This window comes from Diuraphis noxia, unplaced genomic scaffold, assembly GCF_037042655.1.
Source record: "Diuraphis noxia isolate RWA-SAM2 unplaced genomic scaffold, SU_Dnox_SAM2 contig0003, whole genome shotgun sequence".
In the NCBI taxonomy this organism is placed as follows: Eukaryota; Metazoa; Arthropoda; class Insecta; order Hemiptera; family Aphididae; genus Diuraphis; species Diuraphis noxia.
The window spans coordinates 532,104-540,814 of record NW_028301713.1 but is presented as its reverse complement, the minus strand read 5'-3'; the positions used below and the strand labels follow the sequence as shown (position 1 = coordinate 540,814).

At 29.0% G+C, this 8,711-nt stretch overlaps 4 protein-coding genes across 4 annotated transcripts; 2 read left to right on the top strand and 2 right to left on the bottom strand.

The window, feature by feature from the left end:
• Positions 1 to 921: 921 nt before the first annotated feature.
• Positions 922 to 2,141, bottom strand: LOC149056530 (uncharacterized). The gene has a single exon (XM_089222254.1). It carries the CDS (start codon positions 2,137 to 2,139, stop codon positions 922 to 924), a length of 1,218 nt encoding a protein of 405 aa, XP_089078380.1. The 5' UTR covers positions 2,140 to 2,141.
• Positions 2,142 to 2,291: 150 nt separating this feature from the next.
• LOC149056529 (uncharacterized) lies at positions 2,292 to 3,044 on the bottom strand. The gene has a single exon (XM_089224630.1). The coding sequence runs from the start codon at positions 3,042 to 3,044 to the stop codon at positions 2,292 to 2,294; it is 753 nt and encodes a 250-aa protein (XP_089080756.1).
• A 1,801-nt stretch (positions 3,045 to 4,845) lies between these two features.
• LOC149056528 (uncharacterized) lies at positions 4,846 to 5,496 on the top strand. The gene is made up of 3 exons (XM_089224165.1): positions 4,846 to 4,986; positions 5,143 to 5,318; positions 5,404 to 5,496. The coding sequence occupies exons 1-3, from the start codon at positions 4,854 to 4,856 to the stop codon at positions 5,494 to 5,496; spliced, it is 402 nt and encodes a 133-aa protein (XP_089080291.1). The 5' UTR covers positions 4,846 to 4,853.
• A 137-nt stretch (positions 5,497 to 5,633) lies between these two features.
• On the top strand, positions 5,634 to 6,713 carry LOC149056527 (uncharacterized). Its single transcript, XM_089222796.1, has 2 exons — positions 5,634 to 6,330; positions 6,391 to 6,713. The coding sequence occupies exons 1-2, from the start codon at positions 5,634 to 5,636 to the stop codon at positions 6,642 to 6,644; spliced, it is 951 nt and encodes a 316-aa protein (XP_089078922.1). The 3' UTR covers positions 6,645 to 6,713.
• The last annotated feature ends 1,998 nt before the right edge of the window (positions 6,714 to 8,711 follow it).

Here is an 8,711-nt window from a genome sequence, read left to right as displayed (position 1 = left end):
GAATTGTAATAATTTAATATTATGAAAATAAATAATTAATAACTATATATGACTATTTGAATATTTTAGTATAACTATTGAATAAGTTATTTAGTTATTTAGTAAACATAGCTCTGAGTAATGTGGAAAAGAACCAAGATTTATTAAATAAATAATTTCAAAATGTTTATTGTATGATGTAATTTATTTTACCTTTTCATTTATTATGACTACACGCTGCCACACAGGACCCCCACAAGGGTGCTGTTGGACCTGGAGTTCAGGGCCTCGGCTGGTTTTTAAAATTTTGACAGGAATTAGGAATTTATTATAACTAGACAGAATATTTATACGACGGTATCTGTCTATCTGATTGTACCCACTACCTATCTCTCTCACTCTCTCTCTCTCTCTCTCTCTCTCTCTCACGTAGCTTTTGCTTAATCGCGTAAATAATTGGCGATACCAGTCGATCGTATCTAATTTAGTAGTGATGAAAAATACGTTTATATCGACCAGTGTCGACGTATTTCATTTGGTTAACTGTTGTGAATCGTGATTGAATTTGTGCTACGTTCGAGTTACTACTAATTTTTCGCGTGTATAATGGAGAACATACGAGAAGTTTTTTACGAAAAATTCAACGCTATTTTAAGTAAAAAAAGAGAAGATAGTAGTATATATTTGTATGTTCACAGCCAGCTTTTCCACGGTAATTTTTTTTTTTCAAGGGGAAAATTCTCCCTTGGAGCACTCTGATTTACCGCGTAACACAATACGGTGATTACACAAGATTGTCCACCTATTTGCGCCTTACACAAAAATATTTACCGTATCAACTATTTTTCCCCGTTTTTTAAAATTTTTTCAATCAAATATTTTTATAAAAATTATATTTCAAGTAAAGAACACAAATTATTTAATAAACTTTTTTTATTTTGTTCAATAAAATTGCACAAGTTTTCTTACTTCTCTAGTAAAAGGTACATATTCTACAATACGATCATGAATTAACAAACAATAAGCAGTTACACCTGTAAGAGATTCCGATGCTTCAATTTCCAATTGAACATCCACTGCTGAGGCTGTTGCCGAATCATTCTGTTTTGAAGTATCAATAACTATAATGGGTGCGTTCGATAGAAAAGTAGATGGACTCAATATAGGGTTCCGTATACTTTTTTCGTAATACGATTCTTGAAACGATGTATACATATCATATAATAATGTAAAATTATTTTTTGAAAAATCTAAATTCAAATTATCATACGGATATGCAATCGAGTTTAGAAATACTTTAACGTTCGTTAGATTACAATGGTCGAATATACTACAATCTTTTGTTAGTGTATTTTTACGACCTTTTTGTAATCCAATTATAATAAATCGTGGTTTTTCTAATTTTGAAGCGGTTTTCAAGTTCCATACTACTTTTTTAGTAGTCCCGAGTTCAGGATATTCAAAAGTTTCAAAAGATCTAAAAGGAATAAACAAACTTTTTTCTTTTTCTACAAGTTTCAATAACTTTAACCTTTCTTCATCATCAACAGTAATATGCGGAACCTTCCAGACTATTTTATTTAATACAACTTTACCTGAAGCAGCAACTATATCACTTTTAAGACTTAACGCATTTAAATCAGTATGACTTCGAGTTAATATTAATTCCAATCTTGGATTTACTAATATTTTTTTATAATCTTCAAACAGTCCTAACCAATATTTCAATGGAATGCAAGCACTGAATTCACCTTTATCGTTTGTTAATTGTGTTCCATTTTTCAAATTCCAGCCAGAATTTTCGTAACAATTATAGTTATCTGGTGTACCAGATAAGTATCCTTTCAGCGAGCTTGTGATTCCAAGAACACGTGTGCTATCTACTTCTATTCCATTTATTTCTAATCGTATTTGTTCGAAGAGGTATGAATAACCATTATTACACAGTTTCACTTTATCAGGTTCAGATATTGTTCCTTCTAAAAAAATAAAGCTCTCGTGTAGATACGGATAAACATCTGTTTGCTGTACTGATATTCGTATTTCATCATTATTATTAAACGATGTTGTGTACGGTGTATATGAATGATATTCAATTTTCGTTATTTTAGAATCCGTCTCGTACCGTGAACTTATATCTAAAATATCACTTTCAGGCATTTTGTTTTAATTGATAACCTAGAGCTTGCAAAATTTTTTTATTTTTCAACGTCAATTTTTTTACTTTATTTGATGTTACCGGTACCACTTTAGTCTTATGACTAGTTGAACTGATCTGAAGTAGCGGATTTATATTGAATTTTAATCCCATATCAAGATCCGTAACGTTTAATATGTAACACGATTGTCAATGCCTCACCAAAATTGTTAATCAATTTATGATCTTGATCAACTAACTGAACGGTTATCGTATCAATATTTGTTTTATTCAATTTGTAATATATTAAATTTGACGGTGACTGTACTACTTTCGATCCTAGCGTTTCACTAGGGAAAAACTCATAAATCGAATGACTTTGAAGATGGTTGTTGAATGATCCTTGAGCTATATTACACATTACTTTTATAGAATTAATTGTGTTTAAATTCATAGGTTTTTCCGATCTATGAGTAGATAAGAGTCTTTCATACTCTGGCTTATATTCTCGTTTTTCAAAACCCAATACAGGTGCCATGCTATGTGCAATCTCAAAGTGTAGTATTCCATTACATTTTATATTTGATCTGAAATCGTTAGGATCAACCGAAATGTCACATGTTAACTGAGTTTTGAATTTTTCATTATAAATATTTATTTGTTCCTTAACGCGATGCTTAATATCTTTAATTTCATAACATCCCTCTTCCAGTTTAATATAACACCACATACGATCATTATTATTATTATGATCACCTACTTCTATAGCAAATTTATTATTATGTTTATTGATATTCGGGAATGAATTAAATGTCTGCAAACATAACAAAGCAATTTCTGAATCTTCGTAAAGGTTTATAGACGGAAAATAATTTGCAGATAATGTGGTTTTGTCCCCGGTTAAACTTAAAGTGACTGACTCGTACATTCTAATATCTGAGATATAAATTTAATAATGAAACTAGTGACGCTTAATATGCAGAGCAACTGTCAATGTCTCATTAAAGTTATCGATCGGATTATTGTTTTGATCAACTAACTGTACAGTTATTGAATTAATGACTGTTTTGTTTAATCTGTAATATATCAAATTTGGTGGCGACTGAACTACTTTCGATCCAGTTCTTCCACTAGGGAAAAACTCATATATTGAATGACTTTGAAGTTGATTGTTGAATGACCCATGTGCTATATTACACATAACTTTTATAGAGTTAATTGTGTTTAAATTAGCAGCTTTTCCCGAACGAAGATCTTCATGTAATGGTCCATAGGTTCTCTTTTCAAATCCAAAAACAAATGCTATACTGTTTGGAACATTTAACTTTAGTCTTCCATTGCATTTAATGTATGTTCTAAAATCGACGTGATCAATAGATACGTTGAATGTTAGCTGTGTTCCCCATTCATTATTGAAGTGATATAACTCTTTCTTAATTTTGTTGTTAATATCTTCAATTTCATAACATCCTTCTTCCAAAATACATATAAACGTTTTTTGTTTATGCGCATGATTTAATGACGGAATTACATCTATCTCCAGTCGGTTATTAGTTAAATTTATGTTTGGAAATAAATTTCGTGTTTTCAAATATAACAAAGCTATTTCCGAATCCTCGTAAACGTTAAGAGGTGGGAAATAATTCGTGGATAATAAAGTTGTGTTTCCAGTCAAACTTAATGTAACAGATTCATGCATAATAAAAATTCAAGACATAAATGTCCACAGTTGAATGAATTGAAATCTTGATAGTTAGAATAATTATATATTATTTTATACTCTTTAAAATAGTGTTGTAATTCAATTGGTGGAGGTAAATCACCAAAGCTATCAAAATATACTACTTTATCTTTATTTTTATGAAACGCTACCCAATGACTTCCATTACCTGAAGATATATCTAAGTTTAAAATACCACATTCATTTACATACGGTTTTTTAGGTAAGTTATCACGTGAAAACACTCCACGGAAATGATTGATTTTCAACTTTGTTATACATTTTATAATATCTTCTGACGAAAGCGGTCTGTTAGGTAGCGTATTTAACAGTTTTTTTTCCATACCTTGTTTTTGTTTAAATTTAAACCACTACCTTTTTTTCTTTTTGAATTTTGAATTTTGAATTGCATTATACACACTAGCACCTCCAGACATTAAGCTACCAAGTGCTGACAATCCCGCAAATATAGGTATTAAGGGAATTACACCTCCTGTTTGTCTCGGTGGTAAAATCAGTCTTTTGCTACCATTTTTTTTTCTTAGACATTCTTTTTTTCTTTACTGCTATCATAAGATTTTTTATTTTTGTAGCACGTTTCTTTTTATAACCCATTCCTATTTTTCTTTTAGCTTTCATCGCGTTTGTTACTGCATACGCAACAATTTTCTCCTTTTTAGGAGTATCTATAGCTTTAAATCTTTCCCAAGCACGATTTTCTAACACTTCATCAGCTTTATGTCTATCGTTTAAATTTTTACTAGATGCATACGCAATATCGTGATCACGACAAGCAGTATCCAATGGATTTATTCCTATGTCACCACGATTTAATCTTTTTTTTAATTTTGTACCTGCCCCACAAAACTGATAACCTGGAACATGAGATTCAAACGGAAGACTATTTATAAGAGAGTTTACAATACCTTTACCAGTCTTTTTCGATTTACACTTTCGAGTTGAACGCATCATCAATAACTGAATATAAAATAAAAATCTTTGAGTATTTATAAGAAAATGGATTTAATTGAACAGAAAGATAAATTAGAAATAATAAACGTAGATGTACAAATATCGAAAAAACCATCAAGACATGGTTCGTTATTACCTGATACTATACGTGCTATATTAGTTGGTCCTAGTGGATCGGGTAAAACAAATATAATGTACAATCTAATCACACATGAAAACGGGTTAAGATTTGAAAATATTTATTTATACTCTAAAACCTCTAATCAAGAAAAATATGTTTTGTTAAAAAAAATAATGGATGATATACAAGGTGCTAATTTGTTCATATTTACAAACGCAGATAAAGTTATAAAACCTAACTTAACTAAGAAAAATTCTATTATAATTTTTGATGATGTAATATGTGACTCACAGTCTGTTATTAGAGAATACTTTAGCATCTGTAGACATTCAGGTGCTAGCTCCGTATTTTATTTAGCACAAACATATTCTAAAATACCAAAACAGTTGGTAAGAGATAACTCAAACTTTTTAATAATTCTGAAACAAGATGACATGAATTTACGTCATATATTCAATGATCATTCGTCGACAGATATGGATTTCTCAGAATTTCGGAAAATTTCTCATTTATGTTGGAATCAAAGTGATTATGGGTTTATGGTTATTGATAAAACTCGAGAAATGAATGAAGGAAGATATAGATGTGGTTTTCATACGTTTATTAAAATAAAATAATTATATATATATAATGTAACATTGTTATTATCTACATAGTCTTGCCAGTGGTCATACGATACAGTAATATTGAGTTTATTATTTACTATGAACAAAGAAAAAGTTTTGCTGAAAAATTTAATAATATCAAAAAAAAATATTAAACGAAAAATAATGGAAATGAAACGTGGTATTATAGATTCAGATAACTATTTCCGTGAAGCATTTAAACCAATAACTGAACCACTCAGTACAAAAATAGAAAAAAATACATCGTGTAACTTACAACTAGCTGATTATAAAAATGCAGAAACCTCATACACTAGTGGAGAAAATGAAGATGATGAATTAAATTCGACATTTGTAAATTTTTTTGAACGTCCTAAATCACAACGTTATGATAAATCTTATGGTTTACATTATGATAGAACTAGTTATTCTTACAAAATAGGAGATTACTCTGTAACTTTTAGCCATGGTAACTTACAGCTGCTTAATAAATACTATCCATGGACATTAGGACTACAGTCTTTATTATGTGAGAAAGAACCAAAAAATACAACTATACAAGATATGGAATCTTATTACGATATTTTGAAAACTTCTCGAGTTCATTTAAAAGCGGATGGGAAACCAAAAACCTCAAAGTTTCATAAATGGGCGACCGTTGTAAAACCTCTCTACGAAAGAATGAAAAATGAAGAAAAACAGTTAAACGAAGAAATAGTTAAAATTAATAACTCTAGAGCTCCTCGGATAAGCTTTAAACAATTAAACGAACATTTATCTAGTTCGAGTGCTAAACGTAGTAACGTTCATAATAATACAACCATAACAAATGAACCATTTGATTTTAACCCTACAGCAAACAGTTCTATGTCTGTAGATCCTCCAGTTGAAAAGATGTTTAATTTTACTGCATCACCACATGCTAAGAAAGGTTCTGGTTTATATAAAGATGTAATACCTCAAACACAGTTAGTTTATTATGATGATCCAAATGAATTAGTAACTAGATTAAATCTTTTAACATCATCACAAAGAGTTGGTAATACTGGCGTTAGTAATGAAATCATATCTATTTTAGAAGAATTACGTGAGAGGAATATTATAGTATAATGACAACCTTAGAGAATATAGCTAATGAGCTACATCGACCAGCGAGAAAAATATTTCCTAGACGTAGCGTAGTTACACGGTTTAAAGATGATCTCTGGCAAGCTGATTTAATAGACATGCAGTCACATTCTAGACAAAATAAAGGTTTTAAATTCATTTTAATCATAATTGATACATTTACCAAGTATGTATGGGTAGAAGCATTGAAAAATAAAACAGCGGAGGAATGTACAAAAGCTATGTTTAATATATTGAAAAAAGCTAATCCAAAATTGTTACAGACAGATAATGGTACAGAATTTTATAATAATCAATTTCAAGATTTAATGAAAAAATATAAAATTAAACATTATAGTTCATTCAGTGTCATTAAGTGTTCAATTTGTGAACGTGTAATACAAACTCTTAAAAATAAAATATATAAACATTTTACTGCAACAGGTACATGGAATTGGTATAATACAATATCAAAAATTATACAAAACTATAATAATACAAAACATAGAACAATTAAATGTACACCAAGTGAAGCTCGAATGGATGCAAACAAAATTAAACTTAACACACATACAAATATCAAAACATTATACAAACCAAAATTTAAAATTAATGACAAAGTAAGAATATCTAAATATAAACATATATTTGATAAGGGATACACACCAAATTGGACGACAGAAATATTTACAATTTCAAAAATTTTACATACAAATCCAGTAACGTATCAATTAAAAGATGAATCGAACAATATAATCTTAGGTGGTTTTTATGAACAAGAAATTAAATTAACTGATTTTCCAAACACCTTTCTTGTTGAACGTGTTATAAAAAAAGTTGGGAATAAAATGTTTGTCAAGTGGTTAGGTTTTGATACAAGTTATAATTCATGGATAACGTTGTCAGATATATTAAAATAAAATTTTATATTATATTATTTTTATCATATTATTATATTTTACCTTTTTACTGTTTTTCTTTGATAACAATAAAAATTTGTTTATTTACATGAAACATTTAACAATTAAAACATTATATAATACTGATAGATAGCGCTTTTTGTTTATTTCGATTGCGGATATATAAAGTTTTTTAATTTATAGTGGCCATAAGCCAATGTATTAATCCCATCATCCATTATATAACGTTTATCATCGTTAGCACTAAGAACAAGCTTAGTCATAGTTTTCGAATGGACAATATGTTTATTGGATTGAATAAAATTCATTTTTCTATGAGTTTGTTTATCCTCAACAGTTATATGGTTTATAAATGCATTTAATATATCCATGTAATTTTCAAATTTCATGTGATTTTTAATTATATACTTTTTTACACCTTTTGCTTTTTTTTCCTCAACACTATGTACAGTTTTATACGCATATAATTTCGGTCTTAATGAGACAAATTCTTTTAGAATTATTCCTTTCATTTCATCCTTAAAATATCCTGGTTGATTTTTATGTGTCTCACTGAAACAATAATGATCTTTAGGATAATTAGATGTATCAAAATATGGTAGTAAACTATTTTTTAAATCATCGAAAAAATTTGTTGTTTGGATAGCGTATACCAACGAATCAGTATCTGAATACAAAGAACTAATTTTAGCACCATATTTTTTTTTCATTACATTATAATGAAAGTCATACATAAATGTTTTTGAAACATCTAAAATTGCGAATCCTACATAAATTGCCTTGTCAAATTTAATGATTTCCTTACGCTGATGAATAGCCATAAGATTCTCAGTGTATATAGTTCTGTCTTTAAAATTAGTTTTAACCATTAATTTCCTAGCTTTTTTTGCTGATGAAACAAGTTTTATAGAAGTTCTTGCGCGAACATTTTCCATACATTTACCGAAAACGCTATTGATTAACAACTTCCAAAAATTTTTTTCAAACTCGTTTTTAGCTTCAACTCTCATAGTTGTACACAATTCAATGTATGATGCCATCCATTTGCTTTGTGAAAAGCTAATAGCTCGATGAATTTTCGTCACTTTAATACCGTTTAAAATCGCCTGTTTTAAGTTTTTATAATGTACTATATAGTTTTTTTTTGATG